Raw genomic sequence first — 20810 nt, 5'->3', positions numbered from 1 at the left:
CAAAATAAAATTCATATGAAGCTTTTGGAAACAGTTAACAGAAGTAACTTCCCAGGTGGCTCAGACAGTAAAGAATCCGCCTTCAATGCAGGAAACCTGGGTTCCATCCCTGGGTTGCAAGGATCCCCTGGAACAGGGACTGGCATACGACTCCAGTATGGTTGCCTGGAGAATCCCATGGACAGTGGAGTCTGGCAGGCTATAGTCCATGAGGTGGCACAGAATTGGACACGGCTGAAGCAACTTAGCATGGATGCAGGACAGATGTTTACTCACTGTGGTAAATTCGTGTGTTTAGTGTGTGTGTTTGTGTGTCTGTGTGTGTTAGTCGCCTCGTAACAGCCGACTCTCTGTGATCCCATTGACTGTAGCCCAGCAGACTCCTCTATCCATGGAATCCTCCACGCAAGAATACTAGAGTGGGTTGCCATACCCTTCTCCAGGGGATCTTCCTGCCAGGCATCGAACCTGCATCTCTTGCATCTCCTGCATTGGCAGGCAGGTTTTTTCCCACTAGCACCACCTGGGAAGCCCATTTGTCTTACAATGAATCAAAAAACGCTTAGTGAGGCCACCAAAATCTCTGATCACTTCATCATCCTTGCTTCCCCCGTGTCTCAATGCCTTTTACTTGAAAATTAGTGTAGGGATGATGCCACCATTTACTCCTCCTTTTTCCTCCTTTTATCTCCCTTACCATCTTTAATGGGCTTTGTTAACACTTGTCAGTTTAGCCCACCACCCAAGGTTACAGTTACATGGTAACCAGTTTTACTACATGCCTAATCTTATAAATCTTATTTTCAAAGGGAGTGCAACAATCAAAATCTGTTTGGAATTTTGCAAAATTCAATAGATTTATACAAAAAATAGACTGAGTTTGAACTGATACAGCTAAATCACCCGTGTGTAGTTAAATTTTTACCAGGGCGATAATACAACAGAAAGAAAAAATTAATCAATCCATCTTGGTACTTGTTAGCAGCTATGAACAAAAATATATTGATGTAGTAATAACTACAGACAGGTTATTAAAATTATCTTAGAAACCAAATAACATATGGTGTTTCCTTGTCCCCTATTAATGTTCGATTGTATGAAAGTAGCAACAGTGCAGGTATGATTTAGAGTTGACCCCTACTACACTTGACCCATAATAATACACACTAGGTGTGCAAATAGCAAGTAGAGTGCTACCCTCTAAAAGGTGCACACTTGGAACTGATTTCACTTTTGAGCAAGTGTTACTAGGCTCTTGCCTGTTTCCATGCTGTAAGCTAGTAAGACTAGTAAGAGGGTGGCAACTTATGGGTACAGGTCTTAAGCAGTCCCAAAGTTTTCTCTTCCTAAAGTTGATTGATCTTGGTGGGGAATCAAACCTTGCAACTTTGGCCTTGAGAATACCATATGTCAAAGCAACCATGGAGTTGGTGTAAATCAGAAATGAATATATAGTCAGAACCACATTGAGTTTGTCATTAAACTGTGTATAAACAGTGGTCCAATAGCAAATACCATGGCATATTCTGCATGAGTCATGTCCTGGCTTAACCATACTCAGTCTCACCAATCGATTCTACAGCACAGGGTTCAGGAGAGAGAAGAGACACACTCCAAGTGCATGTAGTTTGGTACACAAGGCAAAGGCCCTGCTGCACACTCCCAGACTCCCAGAAGCCAAAGCCAGATGACGTGGTTGAATGGCATCACCAACTCCATGGATGTGAATTTGAACAAGACCCAGGTGTTGCTGATGGACAGGAAAGCCTGGTGTGCAGTCCATGGGGTAGGAAAGAGTAGGACAGGACTGAATGGCTGAACTCAAATGGAGTGCTTCCTCCTTCCAAATGTACTGCGGACACTCCATAAGAAGCATAGTGAAACCCTGATGACCAGCATTGGGTACTCTATACCAATTCCAAGAAAAAGTATGAGTTTTCTCTTAATATGTGTAGAAGACCATGTAGGGGTGTAATTTTGTTTGTTTTATTTCAGAACTTCTTTCTTGAATCACAAGCAAGCATGTGTCTGAAGTAAACAAACAAAATGGGCATGTGCGTTTCTTTTCAAGAAACTGATAGGATTTAGGATCAGTTATCAGCAGGCCTTGCCAGTTTGTACTAATGTGTTAACATGTACACAAAGAGTAAGTTCCAGGCGATAGAAGGAGCTTTAGCTTCATTCTCACTACAGCCTAGACTCTGCTTTTATGCTTCTAATTTTAGTTGGGGAAAATCCAACCAGTACTTCTGGGTGTGCAAGGCTGTGGAGAATGACAGCCAAGCTCTGTGTGAATCAGTGTGCGTGGCTGTGAAGGAATTGTGGACTGAATTGAATTTTTCCACTAAATATTTTCTTTGCAATTTCTCCATTGAATTTATCCTAAGAATAATATATACTTTTTGATCTATATAAGGATTTTCTTCGAAATATCCAAGGAAGCATATTTTCAGCCAGTCTCTATGATAAATGGCTTGATGTTATTGATCAAGGGAATGAGGACGACAAAATAAAGGCGACCCAGAGGTAATGATGCCATAATTACTCAACTCTGAGAAAATACAACCAACATACTCTTAGGAAAATATTAGCTTATACTTTACAGCTGTGTCCTCTAAAATAATGACCAGTATCACGGGGTTTCACTTGATCATGCCCATGGAAGCTAGTTTGAAGAGAGATGCATGCCTTATTGGTGACACTGTAATTGGTGTTTTTCTCCTAATCTCATTAACATGGACTGCTTGACAATTTTACACCTTCTGAATACATGAAACTGTTGGAGATGAAATCCACTGGTCTAAATTGAGATGATAAAGAACCAATCCGCCAGTGGTATGATCTTAAATACAAACACATAACTAACCAGAGTAGGTCTTACCTGGTTCAGGAATTAAATTCAGTGAAACATTTTTGTATGCTTTCATGCCTGGAACTGTGAGAATGGACTGTGTACATGGTATAAAAAGAAGTACTTTGTTCTCTGTATTTCCACTTACTAAGCAAAATGACTCGCTTTATTTATAAGTGTTTTCTCTGTCCTTAGGCTTCTAGACCAGCTGCCGAGAGCCAATGTAGTTTTTCTGCGATATCTTTTTGCAGTTTTACGCAATATTGAGCAACATTCCTCATCCAATCAGATGACAGCTTATAATTTATCAGTGTGTATAACCCCAAGCATGCTTTGTCTGTCTAATTCTGGCAGCTCAGAAAACTTCACCAAACAGGTAATGAGATCTCTCATTTTTTGCCTTGCGGAGCAGAGTCCCCATCTTGAACTTGAAGTCTGTAGTATTAACTCTGATGAACCAGTTTTTAAGTGCACATTTTAATTACACTGCCTTGGAGTGGCAGAGTCCTACTCTGGTTGGGCATGGGAAGGTGTACTATAACTGAGAACAGTTGACTCACTTCCCCTTTGCCATCCGAGAGATTAAATGATAGAGAGGTAAGAGTAGGATGATATGATAGAAAAGAACCTGGCTTTGGAATCAGAGAGCCAAGGTTCAACTCTCAGCCTAATCACTGAGGGTGTACAAGCCTCCAAACTATGATTTCATCATTACACAATGATGACACCCAATACATCTGGTCACTGTCGGCACATCTTAGCGGCCTGGGCTATATGAGCACCTGAGGCTCCACACATACTGGCCGCACTCTGCCAGCTTTGGCTCATTCAGGAAAATACTTGGCTTCTCTTGTGTCTCTGCCTGAGGATGAGGAAGCTAGTAAAATATTTCAGAACATCCTAAGAGAGCCACAACATGCCTAATAAGATCACAGCTCTTCTCCAAGCTCCCCCGGACAGCAAGTGTGAGGCAAGGGAATGTGGTAAGACAGACCGACATGTTTTCTCTCCAGATGCTTTGTTCCTTCACAAACCCCCCCGGCCCACACTGAAACCTCTGCTACCCAAATTTCAGATATTTCTTCACTGAAGTGAAATTCACAATTGGTGTTGTATTCGATACTTTATAAATGTTAATAATATGACATATAAAAAATCTATCTCAATAAAACTAGAAACAAATTTATTAAAAATAAATAAAACTTAATAAGAGAATATACATTTTTGTCCCACATATCCTATGCGGGCTACTTAAAAATCATCCTAGTTTTAAGCATGTTAACCATCTTTACAAAATTTTAGCTATTAAACCAGGCTACATAGTATAACATTAGCCCACTGACTAAAAGAATTTTAAAATTTGAGCCCAAACTACTCTTGAAAGTAGGAATTATTTCTTAGAAAAAGCTGATGTATATATAATATATTTATATATTTTTTAGTCAAGTCTGAATTTTTCTCAGATTTCTTTTGCATTTTTGGTTAGAGCCAAGATTCGTGGATGAAATGTGATTTACTATTACACCATATGTAGAGTAATACCCCATTTTTTGCCCCTTTGTGTTACAGATTTCTTTCATACAATTTCTCATTGAAAACTGTCTCAAGATATTTGGAGAAGATATCACTTGTCTCTTTGGAGAGACGTCAGTGAGTTCTGATAACAGTAATATCACTGATATTATCGATAACAGTGAGAAGGTTGCAGGTACGTGAATAATATAACTAGCTTTGATGCCAAAGACAGCAAGGCTGCCAGGGGTCAGTGGGAGATCCTAGAGCCCAAAGCACATTCTAAGGGCAGTAATTTCCATCTGCTCCAAGACATGGGAAGATTCCCACTTGTGAGATCAAAGCAAGGATAAGACTGTTCTGATTTCAAGAAGCAACTAGTACAGCTTTAGGAGACATCACGATTCGTTGAGTTCAGTTCAGCTGCTCAGTCGTGTCCGGTTCTTTGTGATCCCAAGGACTACAGTGACCCCAAGTCCTTGGGCTTGAGGACTGCAGCACGCCAGGCTTTCCTGTCCATCACCAACTCCCAGAGCTTACTCAAACTCACGTCCTTTGAACTGGTGATGCCGTCCAACCATCACATCCTCTCTCGTCCCTTTCTCCTCCTGCCTTCAATCTTTCCCAGCATCAGGGTCTTTTCCAATGAGTCAGTTCTTTATATCAGGTGACCAAAGCATTGGAGTTTCAGCTTCAGCATCAGTTAGATTGCTGTATATGGGGTGGCCTTTCTGTATTCTGGCAGCTTGTGGTTCTTTTTTATTGTGGAGATTCCTCACTGTGGGTGGGGTTGTGTGGGTGGCTTGTCAAGGTTTCCTGCTTAGGGAAGCTTGTGTCCCTGTTCTGGTGGGTGGAGCTGGACTTCTCTCCGGAGTGCAATGAAGTGTCCAGTAGTGAGTTTTGAGATGTCTATGGGTTTGGTGTGAATTTGGGCAGCCTGTATATTGAAGCTCAGGGCTATGTTCCTGCGTTGTTGGAGAATTTGCATTGTATGTCTTGCTCTGGAACTTGTTGGCTCTTGGGTGGTGCTTGGTTTCAGTGTAGGTATGGAGGCTTTTGGATGAGCTCTTGTCCATTAATGTTCCCTGGAGTCAGGAGTTCTCTGGTGTTCTCAGGTTTTGAACTTAAGCCTCCTGTCTCTGGTTTTCAGTCTTATTCTTAGAGTAGCCTCAAGACTTCTCTATCTGTACAGCACCGATGATAAAACATCTAGGTTAATGATGACAAGGTTCTCCACAGTGAGGGAACCCAGAGAGGTTCACCAAGTTAGATGGAGAAGAGAATAAGGAGGAGGGAGATAGAGTTGACCAGGAGAAGAAGAGGGGGAATCAAAAGGGGAGAGAGCAAGCTAGCCAGTAATCAATTCGCTATGTGCTCTCCACAGTCTGGGCCCCTCAGAGAGGCTCATGCAGTTACCCAGAGAAGAGAATCAAGAAGAAGACAGAGGTGACCAGGAAAAGGAAAGAGGCAATCAAAAGGAGAGAGACAGATCCAGCCAGTAATCAGTTCCCAAAGTGTTCTCCACAGCCTGGAATACACAAAGAGATTCACAGAGTGGGTAGGGAAGAAAAGGGTGAGGGAGGAGATAGAGGCGACCTGGTGGAGAAAAAGGAGAGTTAAAAGGGGGAGAGAGCAATCAAGGCAGTGATCAAACTCCCAAGTAGAAGTGGGCAGTGAAGATTGGGTTCTTAAACGTACAAAATTGATAACAAATAACCAAAAAGCAAACACTAAAAGTCTACAGTAAAGGTTAGAGACCCCCAAATACAGTATTAGAAAAACAAAACAAAGTCACAAAAAATGATAAAATATATATATGAAGTTTGCATTAAAAATAGGGTCTTTTTTTGAAAGGTAATAGTAGGTTATAAAAATTAAAATTAAAGAAGTAATAGAGGACTTAAAAATTAAAAAAAAATTTTTTTAAAGATAATACTAAAAATATATCTAGAAATTTCTCTGGAGTTGTTGTGGGCAGTCTGTTTAGTTCATTTTCAGATAGTTCTGTGATCCTGCTTATGCTTCTCAAGATCAATAGGCCCCTTCCAATGTAGTCAGTGCTAACTACAACATTTTAATCTGTTGCACCTGTCTTTTCCAGAGCGCTTCCCTCTCTGTTTATTTTAACTTCTTCTGTTTGCTGGTCTTTTCAGTGTCCAATTTCCGCCCTGACTCACAGGGGCAAAGGTGGTCACTTATTTAGGTTCACTTATTCAGTGGCGCTGTGGGGACGGAGGAGCACTGCAAACAAATATCCCTGGCGTGTGCTCACAGTGTCCTGACCGCACTGGGTTTGACCCGCTTACGGTGTGTGTGCTTTCCCAGTCTACACTGTTCAGGCTCCAGGTTGCTCTGCCTGCAACTGTCTGAGGCGGGCCCTGGGTTGCGTGCACTTCCCAGGTCTAAGCCGTTCAGGTTCAGGTTCAGGTTCTCAGGTACTCCACAAAGGCGCACACTCAGTCGGACCTGCGTTTTGTGCCCTTCCCAGGTCTGAGCAGCTCAGGCGACCAGGTGCTTAGAGAGCACAGTGACCCCCAGGTGTAATGTGTCTTATCACCTCCCCCATACCAGCCGCTCGATTTGCTGGGTGGCAGCAGGCCTGCCCGTCTTAGGTGGGCCGTGTGTCTCTTCTGGGGAGCTGATCTCTGGCTGCGACCGTCCCAGAGTATGTCAACCACCCAGAATCCCAACAAGTCTTGGTTAGCAAATGGGAGCCTGCTTGCAGTTTTGTAGAGGATGTCTCTCTGGGGCTGAGATTGCCCCTTTCAGGCTCTGGCTGCCCCCGCCTGCCTCCCTGTCTCTGGTGGGAGATGAGTCAGTGCACAGCCAGCTAGCTCTGCTCTGGTATTCTCTCAGTCCTCTGCTCTGTGAGTGGGCCAGGAAGTGCCTTAGATTAGGGCTTTTCACAGGATAGGTTTTTTTCTCTCCCGCTGGCTATCCCACGATTTGGGTTGCTATCTCACATTAGTTCCCTCAGATTGCCCTCAGGGCACTCAGGCCTGGTCCTTACCCTAAGCAATGCGGCCGGCACCTCCCTGTACAGGCCCTCCGCTTGCTGGTGGCAATTGTGAGTGTCTGGACTAGTTCCCTGCTGGAAGTTGATGTTACGCACGCAATCTGTGGGTTTTCTTTCTTTCTTTCTTTCTTTTTCCTCCCCGTATGTTACCCTCTGAGATTCCAAAAGTCTCCACTGACCTGCCAATGAGACTGTTTCCTAGTGTTTGGAAACTTCTCCTCTTTTAAGACTACCGTCCCAGGACAGATCTCTGTCCCTACCTCATTTGTCTCTCTTTTTCTCTTTTATATCTTGTCCTACCTCCTTTCAAAGACAATGGGCTGCCTTTCTGGGTGCCTGATGTCCTCTGCCAGCAATCAGAAGTTGTTTTGTGGAATTTGCTCAGCATTCAATGTTCTTTCGATGAATTTGTGGGGAGAAAGTGGTCTTTCTGTTCTATTTCTCCACCACCTTAGGACCACCTCTGACTTGAGCTCTGCATTGTACCTCCACAGCAAGCTCTCTTTCCATTCTGCTTCAGACCTAGGTTGCAAATGGAACTGGACTGAATGTTTATATGTCTGTTTGTTTTTAAGTCTTCCTCTTGCAATCACCCCTGCTACCATTCCAGTATTGTCCCATTGACATTTCTTTCTCTGAATAAAATGTCTTACTAATATAGCAACTACTGGGGCCAGAATAGAATTTCTACTTAAAGTATTTGTATTCTTATACTTGTTATTCTATACCCACAAAGTTACACAATTTCATTTTTTAACATTCAAACCCTAATTTGAGCATGAGGAAAAACACACTAACCTAAATCTTGCCAGGATTGTTTAAGAAAGATGACGTTGTAAAGTTAACCTGTTTCACAGTCCCTGGCAACCCACTCCAGTATTATGATCCAGGAAGTCCCACGGACAGGAGCCTGACAGGCTATAGTCCATGGGGTCGCAAGAGTTGGACACGACTGAACAACTGAGCACCATACTTTTCGTGGCTATAGTATATAGTTTTATTGGTCACAGAGCCCACAAGAACTCTAACACCAACCAATGTACATTACGAAAGGTCCATCTAGGCCTGAAAATAAAAGCATAGGCCTTAATGTCTAATTTGCTTTCCATCTATGCTTATAGGCTAGCTGGCCATATAGCTTTGTACCAACTGATAGAGTTTTCTTCCTAAGAGTATTCTTATTAAAGCTGAACAATGAATGAATACATTTGAAATACATGAATACCTGTGGGTAGTTTAGAAATAAAAGAATCAGGTTAAGAGTAGGGAAACCAGGGTGCATAAAGCAACTCAACCCATATAAACATGTATCTTTTCACATTTGTACATATTAATTAGGAGAATCTGTTCCTGAATTTAAGAATGCATTTGCTTTCTTCATTATCTCCTTTTAAAATGATGGTAATATGAATGTCAGGGCAGGAAGAGCCTAAGGCAAAGTGATGGCATTTCTTCAGGAATGCATACCTTCTGGAGGCTGCACAATCAAATGGAGAATTGGGGTGGTGTCTGCTTAGTGGGAGGTGACTGATGTCTAGGCTGCCTTAGGCCTTCTGAAGGAGGGAAATTACCTTTATTAAGGCTGCTATGTGCCATGTCTTGTGCTGGGTAGTACATTATGTTATGTAGTCCAGTCAGGTGTAAGTAGCATCATTTATGTTACATTTGAGCAAACTCATGCTCAAAGAGTTTTAGGTAAGTCATCCAATTAAGAGGGAGAATAGGAGCCTTCTGATTCTCTCACCCAGCACCACAAGTGGTTCACTCACTTGAATGGAAATGGTGAGAAACTCACTATGTCCCCGAAAGAAAAGTGGATGGGCATTTTAAAAGATTTGGTTAAATTCTTCTGTTTATTTTTCTACAACTGGGCTCCTCTAATTGACTTCTTTAGCTGGTTATTTAAGCAGGTTATTTAAGGAAATATTAAGCAGGTTTATTGAGGAAATATCAGGAAAACATTCATAGCTGGGCACGAGACACTTTGAACTCAATTCTTCATTGCTGATCACTCTTTTTGAAAAGCATTCCTTTGGCAGGGGCTGTTGTAGTAGCTTTTTTTTTTTTTAATTTAATTTAATTTTTAAACTTTACACATTGTATTAGTTTTGCCAAATATCAAAATGAATCTGCCACAGGTATACATGTGTTCCCCATCCTGAATCCTCCTCCATCCTCCCTCCCCATACCATCCCTCTGGGTCATCCAAGTGCACTAGCCCCAAGCATCCAGTATCGTGCGTCGAACCTGGACTGGCAACTTGTTTCATACATGATATTATACATGATTCAATGCCATTCTTCCAAATCTTTCCACCCTCTCCCTCTCCCACGGAGTCCATAAGACTGTTGGTTGTTAAAATTCATCTTTGCGTTAACTGAGTAAGGTGTCACACAAAAACTGGCCCCCTGTAATCTTACCACATTGTCTGCAATTAATGACTACTTCTCAAGGACCCTGAGGGCAGGAAGTCATCCTTGGAGCTGACTGAGGTGTGTGGCCTCCCAGAGGAGAGGTCTAGAGGCTGACTGATAATCACTGTCAGGCAGGATATCTCGTGAAAGTCGATCCTTTTCAAGGGAGAAAATTGCGCATGACGGGGGTACTCAGAAAGCCAAACAGGTAACTCAACAGAGGAAGGAAACTTCCTACAAATGCTGCTTGATTTGAATATTAAATAATTTTGCCTTTCAAATGAGATCTGAACCCAGAATCCACTGATAACACTTAATATTAGGAAACTTGTGTAACTATAGGTTAAGTGTCTCATGCCACAGGGCAAAGGGAATAGAGAGCACTGTCTGGGGAATACTGTCACAGGGAGAATCAACCCTGAGTCTGATCACGCCTCTAGGTTTAACTACTGGTTTGCAGAATATGGGCAAGAAGAACATGTTAACACCACAAGGATACAATTAGCCTGCTTCAGAATGAGGGGAATGCTATATAACAAATGGTTCAGTTTCTCTCTTTCAGCCTCTGCCATGAACATGCTGCTGAATGTAAGTGGTGGAAATCAGGGTAAATAAGCTCAACTACTACTAGTGAAAATCTCTCTTCTATATTAGTTTCAGACAAGAAGACAGTTAGGAAGAGTTCTCTCAAAAACTGGGCATTTGGCTGTATCTCCAGGACCCGCAAGGAGAACCAACACACGTCTCTACCACCCACAAAGCCAAAACAGCTCTTTGGAGCTCCTCTTGAGGATGTATGTGATAATGACACCCTGCCCACCCCAATTCTGGTAGGTCTTATTTTGGTTTCTGTAACCTTCCTTAAAAGGGGAGTGCTGAGACATCAAGTGTTCTCTTCCAAATCTACTCCAAATGAAGAAGTCTGGCTTTGTCCGATAAGATTCATAACATTACTTCAAAGAACAACATCTGATTTAGGTACTGCAGAGTCAGAAGGCAAGTACAAGATGAAAAGATACTCTCATCCATTCCGCTGATTTCAACAAAGACCCATCTATACCAGCTCAGACCAGTTAACATGGACTCTGTAAGTTAAGGCAGTTAGAGAAGGCGAGGTTGAGGAAAAGAATGAGAGCAGTCCTTTACAGATCACCTTTATGAGGTGAGAAGGGGCAGCAGTCAGATTAGTGAGCTACTGCTCTTACCCAAGAAAAGAGGAAGTATATAGAGGCACGTATGTGGAAAGCTCCAGTCTTAAGGGGGCCTGTTCTTCTGCAAGGTTGTTCAGAGTAGTTATCTCTTAAACAGCTGCGGCAAGGAATTGTGGAGATCAGCCAGAGGCTGGGACAGGCTGGGAGCTGGGCAAAATCAACCCAATGTCCATTTTTTCCTTCGGGTGACAGAGTGCTTGTTTTGCATAGAATGGTGGGGAGGTCCTGGAGGTGAGTTTTAACTCCAGGCTATTTTGACCGTGTAGCTTTCCTTCAGACTCTGTGTGTAAGAATCTCTGCGAGTCCACCTCATCCTCATATGTCTCCCCGTCTCCTCCCTTGAAGTCCACACGAGTCTCAAGTCTCCTTCAGCTGAGTCTACTCCCCCTTAAGATGCAAAATGTCTCACAGGGATTTGATTTGCAACTCAAGTGTTTAAGCATAAAGTACGCATCCTCTGGCAAAGATGAATCATTTGCTCCTGACAGAATGTGTCAAAAGAGAGTCACAGAGTTCGAACTGTGCTATATCAAATTAGTGTACTGAACTGTAAGCATTAACTCTTGTTCACTGTCCACTATCTCTCCAAGCACTACACTAGATGCAGGGAATTTTATGGTATATATGAAGGAATTTGTCATACTAGCTAGGTGCTAGCTACTACCCCAGACCTTGCGTCTTTCACAGAACATTTAGGGGGGTAGCCATGACTATCATCACCCCCACTTCATCAATGAAAAACAAAAGAGCCTCACCCAAGTATGTGCTATGCCCAAAGTCACACAGTGGATGACTGGCATAACAGATTCCACATTCCTTGAAAAACCTGGCTCCAATAGCTGTTATCTCTCTAACTCTGCAGACAGTAGAGGATATGAAAATACAGGAAAAGGAACTACAAAGACTGATGAGACAGAATGTCATCGGAGAAGGAGGAGAGGCTTATTGAGCCTGATTTTGACGGGAGGGAATACAGGAAACAGGACTGAATGGGGTGGACAGTCCCTGGAAGGGGAAGAAACAAATGGGGCATGAATATGGCAAAAGGATTTCCACACTTAGGGAAGAGCATATATAATAGGGAATAATGAGAAAGGAGTGGTGAAGGAGAAGAGGGTGAATCTACAAAGGCCTCAAAGCAGAGACGTTTAACACAGTAAATTCACTGAAACGGAAAATCTGATTACACGAGTGTTTACAATGTTTCAGTGTATGAATGTCAGATCGATTGTTGGGTCAAAAATATATTTAGAGACACTGAAGAAAAAATTTCAAATTGACTTCGGTGCTGTTCTAGAACTGTACCCTCATATACCACAGATCTGTCAAAACTGGAACAAGCTTGCGCTCTGGGCTTCTAGACATGAAACGTCCAACAGTTTTCTTTTCTTTCCTTCCCGATAGGATATGCTTTCCTTTATCAATCAAAAAGGGCTGTTCACAGAAGGCATCTTCAGAAAATCAGCCAGTATAAAATCATGCAGAGCCCTAAAGAAGAAACTAAACTGTGGAGACACAGTGAACTTGAATGAGGAATCAATTCTTGTGATAGCCTGCGTGTTAAAGGTAAGGAAAGTCTGAGCATTATCCACACACGTAAATCTGAAGCTATATGACTGGTGCTTCATTATGAATGCCCAAGAAACCTAATAGGCATAAGAGAGGAAGGAGCTGAAAAGTGAAAAACACTTCACAAAGCCAAAACTGAAGGAAGGTACTGCAGATGTTATAAGCCCCATACATTAGATATTTTCCTTTTCATTGCACATCTTGACTCCTGAACAGTCCATGCAAAGGAATAACAAGATATGTCAAAATACCCACTTACACATTGAGTGTTTACCAAAACAAGCTTCCTGCTTTGGATGACTTCCTCATCACCTTCCTAATGAAGGCCACATTTCCAAAATAAAATTCATAATAGGCCTTTGGAAACAGTTAACAGAAGTAACTTCCCAGGTGACTCAGACAGTAAAGAATCCGCCTTCAATGCAGGAAACCTGGGTTCCATCCCTGGGTTTCCAGGATCCCCTGGAACAGGGACTGGCATACGACTCCAGTATGGTTGCCTGGAGAATCCCATGGACAGTGGAGTCTGGCAGGCTATAGTCCATGAGGTGGCACAGAATTGGACACGGCTGAAGCAACTTAGCATGGATGCAGGACAGATGTTTACTCACTATGGTAAATTCGTGTGTTTAGTGTGTGTGTTTGTGTGTCTGTGTGTGTTAGTCGCCTCGTAACAGCTGACTCTCTGTGATCCCATTGACTGTAGCCCAGCAGACTTCTCTGTCCATGGAATCCTCCACGCAAGAATACTAGAGTGGGTTGCCATGCCCTTCTCCAGGGGATCTTCCTGCCAGGCATCGAACCTGCATCTCTTGCATCTCCTGCATTGGCAGGCAGGTTTTTTCCCACTAGCACCACCTGGGAAGCCCATTTGTCTTACAATGAATCAAAAAATGCTTAGTGAGGCCACCAAAATCTCTGATCAGTGCATCATCCTTGCCTCCCCTGTGTCTCAATGCCTTTTACTTGAAAATTAGTGTAGGGATGACGCCACCATTTGTTCCTTCTTTTTCCTCCTTTTATCTCCCTTACCATGATTAATGGCTTTGTTAACATTTGTAAGTTTAGCCCACCACCCAAAGTTACAGTTACATGGTAACCAGTTTTACTACATGCCTAATCTTATAAATCTTATTTTTAAAGTGAGTGCAACAATCAAAATCTGTTTGGAATTTTGCAAAATTCAATAGGTTTATACAAAAAATAGACTGAGTTTGAAATGATACAGCTAAATCACAAGTGTGTAGTTAAATTTCTACCAGGGCGATAATACAACAGAAAGAAAAAATTAATCAATCCATCTTGGTACTTGTTAGCAGCTATGAACAAAAATATATTGATGTAGTAATAAGTACAGAAAGGTTATTAAAATTATCTTAGAAACCAAATAACATATGGGGTTTCCTTGTCCCCTATTAATGTTCGATTGTATGGTAATAGCAACAGTGCAGGTATGATTTAGAGTTGACCCCTACTACACTTGACCTATAATAATACACACTAGAGTGCTACCCTCTAAAAGGTGCACACGTGGAACTGATTTCACTTTTGAGCAAGTGTTACTGGGCTCTTGCCTGTTTCCATGCTATAAGCACAGAGTAGTAAGAGGGTGGCTACTTATGGATACAGATCTTAAGACAGTCCAAAAGTTTTCTCTTCCTAAAGTTGATTGATCTTGGTGGGGAATCAAACCTTGCAACTTTGGCCTTGAGAATACCATATGTCAAAGCAGCCATGGAGTTGGTCTAAATCAGAAATGAATATATAGTCAGAACCACATTGAGTTTGTCATTAAACTGCCTATAAACAGTAGTCCAATAGCAAATACCCATGGCATATTCTGCATGAGTCATGTCATGGCTTAACCATACTCAGTCTCACCAATCGATTCTACAGCACAGGGTTCAGGAGAGAGAAGAGACACACTCCAAGTGCATGTAGTTTGGTACACAAGGCAAAGGCCCTGCTGCACACTCCCAGACTCCAAAAGTCAAAGCCAGATGACATGGTTGAATGGCATCACCAACTCCATGGACATGAATTTGAACAGACCCAGGTGTTGCTGATGTACAGGAAAGCCTGGTGTGCAGTCCATGGGGTAGGAAAGAGTAGGACAGGACTGAATGGCTGAACTCACATGGAGTGTTTCCTCCTTCCAAATGTACTGCGGACACTCCATAAGAAGCATAGTGAAACCCTGATGACCAGCATTGAGTACTCTATACCAATTCCAAGAAAAAGTATGAGAGGACTGAGACTTTGTGCATTATCTTCATACTCTATCCTCAGTACTCAAGAGAGTGCCTGACACAAACAGCAGCTCAATAAGTACTGAAACAAGCGAACACTAACAGGATTGTAATCATGATAGTTGCCTTAGAAACACTGCGTAAAGAAGATACTATTAAGAGAAGTCAGGCTGTATATTAAGACCAGTGGAAGCAAGTTGTGCCTTTGAAACTGGCAAGGCAATGCCATCATTTCCCCTCAGTCTTGCACAACAGGTTACAACTTCATCCATTTTAATAGGCCCCATTCTCTGATATTAAGACTTGGTCATCAGGATAAAGTTTGCAGGCCTCCACTTAGGAAGCTGACATTTGCATATTCTATCCCACAGATGTCAAGTTGCAATGTATCTAAATTTTCAGTTTTCTCTTTGGGTGGATATATTGAATTCAAAGAGTTGTAAGGGTAACATGTAGTTTACCATTGGGTCTTTTGATTTATTTCTAACACCTGCTGCTTAAAAGTCTGTAGAACTGTACTTTTATATGATTTTTTTTTTTTTAATAAGATTGAAGCTATTTCGATACTAGCTTTTTCCCAAAGAACACATACATCAGGTATTCTCTTAATATGTGTAGAAGAGCATGTAGGGTGTAATTTTGTTTGTTTTATTTCAGAACTTCTTTTCTTGAATCACAAGCAAGCATGTGTCTGAAGTAAACAAACAAAATGGGCATGTGCATTTCTTTTCAAGAAACTAATAGGATTTAGGATCAGTTATCACCAGGCCTTGCCAGTTTGTACTAATGTGTTAACATGTACACAAAGAGTAAGTTCCAGGCAATAGAAGGAGCTTTAGCTTCATTCTCACTACAGCCCAGACTCTGCTTTTATGCTTCTAATTTTAGGTTGGGGAAAATCCAACCAGTACTTCTGGGTGTGCAAGGCTGTGGAGAATGACAGCCAAACTCTGTGTGAATCAGTTCATGGCTGTGAAGGAATTGTGGACTGAATTGAATTTTTCCACTAAATATTTTCTTTGCAATTTCTCCATTGAATTTATCCTAAGAATAATATATACTTTTTGATCTATATAAGATTTTCTTCAAAATATCCAAGGAAGCATATTTTCAGCCAGTCTCTATGATAAATGGCTTGATGTTATTGATCAAGGGAACGAGGAGGACAAAATAAAGGCGACCCAGAGGTAATGATGCCATAATTACTCAACTCTGAGAAAATACAACCAACATACTCTTAGGAAAATATTAGCTTATAGTTTACAGCTGTGTCCTCTAAAATAATGACCAGTATCACGGGTTTCACTTGATCATGCCCATGGAAGCTAGTTTGAAGAGAGATGCATGCCTTTTTGGTGACACTGTAATTGGTGTTTTTCTCCTAATCTCATTAACATGGACTGCTTGACCATTTTACACCTTCTGAATACATGAAACTGTTGGAGATGAAATCCACTGGTCTAAAATGAGATGATAAAGAACCAATCCGCCAGTGGTATGATCTTAAATACAAACACATAACTAACCAGAGTAGGTCTTACCTGGTTCAGGAATTAAATTCAGTGAAACATTTTTGTATGCATTCATGCCTGGAACTGTGAGAATGGACTGTGTACATGGTATAAAAAGAAGTACTTTGTTCTCTGTATTTCCACTTACTAAGCAAAATGACTTGCTTTATTTATAAGTGTTTTTCTGTCCTTAGGCAACTAGTCCAGCTGCCGAGAGCCAATGTAGTTTTTCCACAATACCATTTTTGCAGTTTTTACAACATTGAGCAACATCCTCATCCAATCAGATGACAGCTTATAATTTATCAGTGTGTATAACCCCAAGCATGCTTTGTCTGTCTAATTCTGGCAGCTCAGAAAACTTCACCAAACAGGTAATGAGATCTCTCATTTTTATGCCTTTATGGAGCAGAGTCCCCATCTTGAACCTGAAGTCTGTAGTATTAACTCTGATGAACCAGTTTTTAAGTGCACATTTTAATTACACTGCCTTGGAGTGGCAGAGTCCTACTTGGTTGGGCATGGGAAGGTGTATTATAACTGAGAACAGTTGACTCACTTCCCTTTGCCATCCAAGAGATTAAACGATAGAGAGGTAAGAGTAGGATGATATGATAGAAAAGAACCTGGCTTTGGAATCAGAGAGCCAAGGTTCAACTCTCAGCCTAATCACTGAGGGTGTACAGGCCCCAAACTATGATTTCATCATTACACAATGATGACACCCAATACATCTGGTCACTGTCGGCACATCTTAGCGGCCTGGGCAATATGAGCACCTGAGGCTCCACACATACTGGCCGCACTCTGCCAGCTGTGGCTCATTCAGGAAAATATTTGGCTTCTCTTGTGTCTCTGCCTGAGGATGAGGAACCTAGTAAAATATTTCAGAACATCCTAAGAGAGCCACAACATGCCTAATAAGATCACAGCTCTTCCAAGCTCCCCTGACAGCAAGTGTGAGGCAAGGGAATGTGGTAAAACAGACAGACATGTTTTCTCCCAGATGATTTGTTCCTTCACAAACCCCACTGCCAACACAGAAACCTCTGCTACCCAAGTTTCAGATATTTCTTCACTGAAGTGAAATTCACAATTGGTGTTGTATTCGATACTTTATAAATTTTAATAATATGAGATATAAAAATCTATCTCAAGAAAACTAAAAAAAAATTTATTAAAAATAAATAAAACTTAATAAGAGAATATACATTTTTGTCCCACATATCCTATGGGGGATACTTAAAAATCATCCTAGTTTTAAGCATGTTAACCATCATTACAAAATTTTAGCTATTAAACCAGGCTTCATATTATAACTTTAGCCCACTGACTAAAAGAATTTTAAAATTTGAGCCCAAACTACTTTTTTAAAGTAGGAGTTATTTCTTAGAAAAAGCTGATGTATATATAATATATTTATATATTTTTTAGTCAAGTCTGAATTTTTCTCAGATTTCATTTGCATTTTTGGTTAGAGCCAAGATTCATGGATGAAATGTGATTTACTATTACACCATATGTAGAGTAATACCCCATTTTTTGCCCCCTCGTGTTACAGGTTTTTTTCATACAATTTCTCATTGAAAACTGTCTCAAGATATTTGGAGAAGATATCACTTGTCTCTTTGGAGAGACGCCAGTGAGTTCTGATAACAGTGATATCACTGATATTACCGATAACAGTGAGAAGGTTGCAGGTACGTGAATAATGTAACTGGCTTTGATGCCAAAGACAGCAAGGCTTCCAGGGGTCAGTGGGAGATCCTAGAGCCCAAAGCACATTCTAAGGGCAGTAATTTCCATCTGCTCCAAGACATGGGAAGATTCCCACTTGTGAGATCAAAGCAAGGATAAGACTGTTCTGATTTCAAGAAGCAACTAGTACAGCTTTAGGAGACATCACGATTCGCTGAGTTCAGTTCAGCTGCTCAGTCGTGTCCGACTCTTTGTGACCCCAAGGACTACAGTGACCCCAAGTCCTTGGGGTCGAGGACTGCAGTGTGCCAGGCCTCCCTGTCCATCACCAACTCCCAGAGCTTACTCAAACTCACGCCTTTGAATTGGTGATGCCATCCAACCATCTCATCCTCTCTCTCCCCCTCTCCCTCCTGCCTTCAATCTTTCCCAGCATCAGGTCTTTTCCAATGAGTCAGTTCTTTACATCAGGTGACCAAAACATTGAGTTTCAGCTTCAGCATCAGTTAGATTGCTGTATTTGGGGTGGCCTTTCTGTATTCTGGCAGCTTGTGGTTCCTTTTTATTGTGGAGGTTCCTCACTGTGGGTGGGGTTGTATGAGTGGCTTGTCAAGGTTTCCTGTTTAGGGAACCTTGCGTCCCTGTTCTGGTGGGTGGAGCTGGACTTCTCTCCAGAGTGCAATGAAATGTCCAGTAGTGAGTTTTGAGATGTCTATGGGTTTGGTGTGAATTTGGGCAGCCTGTATATTGAAGCTCAGGGCTATGTTCCTGCATTGTTGGAGAATTTGCGCTGTATGTCTTGCTCTGGAACTTGTTGGCTCTTGGGTGGTGCTTGGTTTCAGTGTAGGTATGGAGGCTTTTGGATGAGCTCTGTCCATTAATGTTCCCTGGAGTCAGGAGCCTCTCTGGTGTTCTCAGGTTTTGAACTTAAGCCTCCTGTCTCTGGTTTTCAGTCTTATTCTTAGAGTAGCCTCAAGACTTCTCTATCTGTACAGCATCGATGATAAAACATCTAGGTTAATGATGAAAAGCTTCTCCACAGTGAGGGAACCCAGAGAGGTTCACCAAGTTAGATGGAGAAGAGAATAAGGAGGAGGGAGATAGAGTTGACCAGGAGAAGAAGAGGGGGAATCAAACCGGAAGAGAGCACGCTAGGCAGTAACCAATTCCCTATGTGTTATCCACAGTTTGGACCCCTCAGAGAGGTTCATGCAGTTACACAGCGAAGAGAAGGAAGAAGGAGACAGAGGTGACCAGGACAAGAAAAGAGGCAATCAAAAGGAGAGAGACAGATCCAGCCAGTAATCAGTTCCCAAAGTGTTCTCCACAGCCTGGAATACACAAAGAGATTCACAGAGTGGGTAGGGAAGAAAAGGGTGAGGGAGGAGATAGAGGCGACCTGGTGGAGAAAAAGGAGAGTCAAAAGGGGAGAGAGCAATCAAGGCAGTGATCAAACTCCCAAGTAGAAATGGGCAGTGAAGATTGGGTTCTTAAATGTACAAAATTGACAACAAATACCAAAAAGCAAACATTAAAAGTCTACAGTAAAGGTTAGAGACTCCCAAATACAGTATTAAAAAAACAAAGTAACAAAAAATGATAAAATATATATATGAAGTTTGCATTAAAAATAGGGTCTTTTTTTGAAAGGTAATAGTAGGTTATAAAAATTAAAATTAAAGAAGCAATAGAGGACATAAAAAAAATTTTTTTTAATGATAATAGTAAAAATATACATAGGAATTTCTCTGGAGTGGTTGTGGGCAGTGTGGGGTTAGTTCACTTTCAGATAGTTCCGTTATCCAGCTTATACTTCTCAAGATCTATAGGCCCTTCCATTGTAGTCAGTGCTAACTCCAACGCTTTAATCTGTTGCACCTGTCTTTTCCAGAGCGCTTCCTCTGTTTATTTTAACTTCTTCTGTTTGCTGGTCTTTTCAGTGTCTAATTTCCGCCCTGAGTCATGGGGGCAAGGTGGTCACTTATTTAGGCCCACTTACTCAGTGGTACTGTGGTGACGGAGGAGCACTGCAAACAAATATCCCTGGCGTGTGCTCACAGTGTCCTGGCCGCACTGGGTTTGCCCTGCCACGGTGTGTGTGCTTTCCCAGTTTACACTGCTCAGGCTCAGGTTGCTCTGCCTGCAACTGTCTGAGGTGGGCCCTGGGTTGTGTGTACTTCCCAGGTCTAAGCCGCTCAGGTTCAGGTTCAGGTTCTCAGGTACTCCACAAAGGCACAGGCTCAGTTGGACCTGCGCTTTGTGCCCTTCCCATGTCCGAGCAGCTCAGGCGACCAGGTGCTTAACGAGCACAGTGACCCCAGGTGTGGTGTGTCTTATACCTCCCCATCCCAGCCGCTCAATTTGCTGGTTGGCAGCAGGCCTGCCCGCCTCAGGTGGGCCGTGTGTCTCTTCTGGGAGCTGATCTCTGGCTGCGACCATCCCAGCGGATGTCAACCGCCCAGTATCCCAACAAGTCTTGGTTAGCAAATGGGAGCCTGCTTGCAGTTTTGTAGAGGATGCCTCTCTGGGGCTGAGATTGCCCTTTCAGGCTCTGGCTGCCCCCGCCTGCCTCCCTGTCTCTGGTGGGAGATGAGTCAGTGCACAGCCAGCTAGCTCTGCTCTGGTATTCTCTCAGTCCTCTGCTCTGTGAGAGGGCCAGGAAGTGCCTTAGATTAGGCTTTCACAGGATAGTTTTTTTCTCTGTCTGGCTATCCCACAATTTGGGTTGCTATCTCACATTAGCTCCCAGATTGCCCTCAGGGCACTCAGGCCTGGCCCC

At 42.3% G+C, this 20810-nt stretch overlaps 1 protein-coding gene across 1 annotated transcript; it reads left to right on the top strand.

Annotated features, from left to right (window-relative positions):
- Window positions 1–2196: 2196 nt before the first annotated feature.
- LOC138986817 (rho GTPase-activating protein 20-like) lies at window positions 2197–18033 on the top strand (the record flags this gene model as incomplete). The annotated part of the gene is made up of 6 exons (XM_070366728.1): window positions 2197–2526; window positions 3047–3227; window positions 4421–4559; window positions 10448–10623; window positions 12409–12570; window positions 17895–18033. Coding segments are annotated over exons 2-6 (703 nt in total), but the record flags the coding sequence as incomplete, so codon positions are not given.
- Between the last annotated feature and the right edge of the window lie 2777 nt (window positions 18034–20810).

Source organism: Bos mutus, unplaced genomic scaffold (genome assembly GCF_027580195.1).
Source record: "Bos mutus isolate GX-2022 unplaced genomic scaffold, NWIPB_WYAK_1.1 CTG1755, whole genome shotgun sequence".
Taxonomy (NCBI): Eukaryota; Metazoa; Chordata; class Mammalia; order Artiodactyla; family Bovidae; genus Bos; species Bos mutus.
Note: the sequence above shows the minus strand (reverse complement) of the source record. Positions and strands in the feature narration are given on the sequence as shown.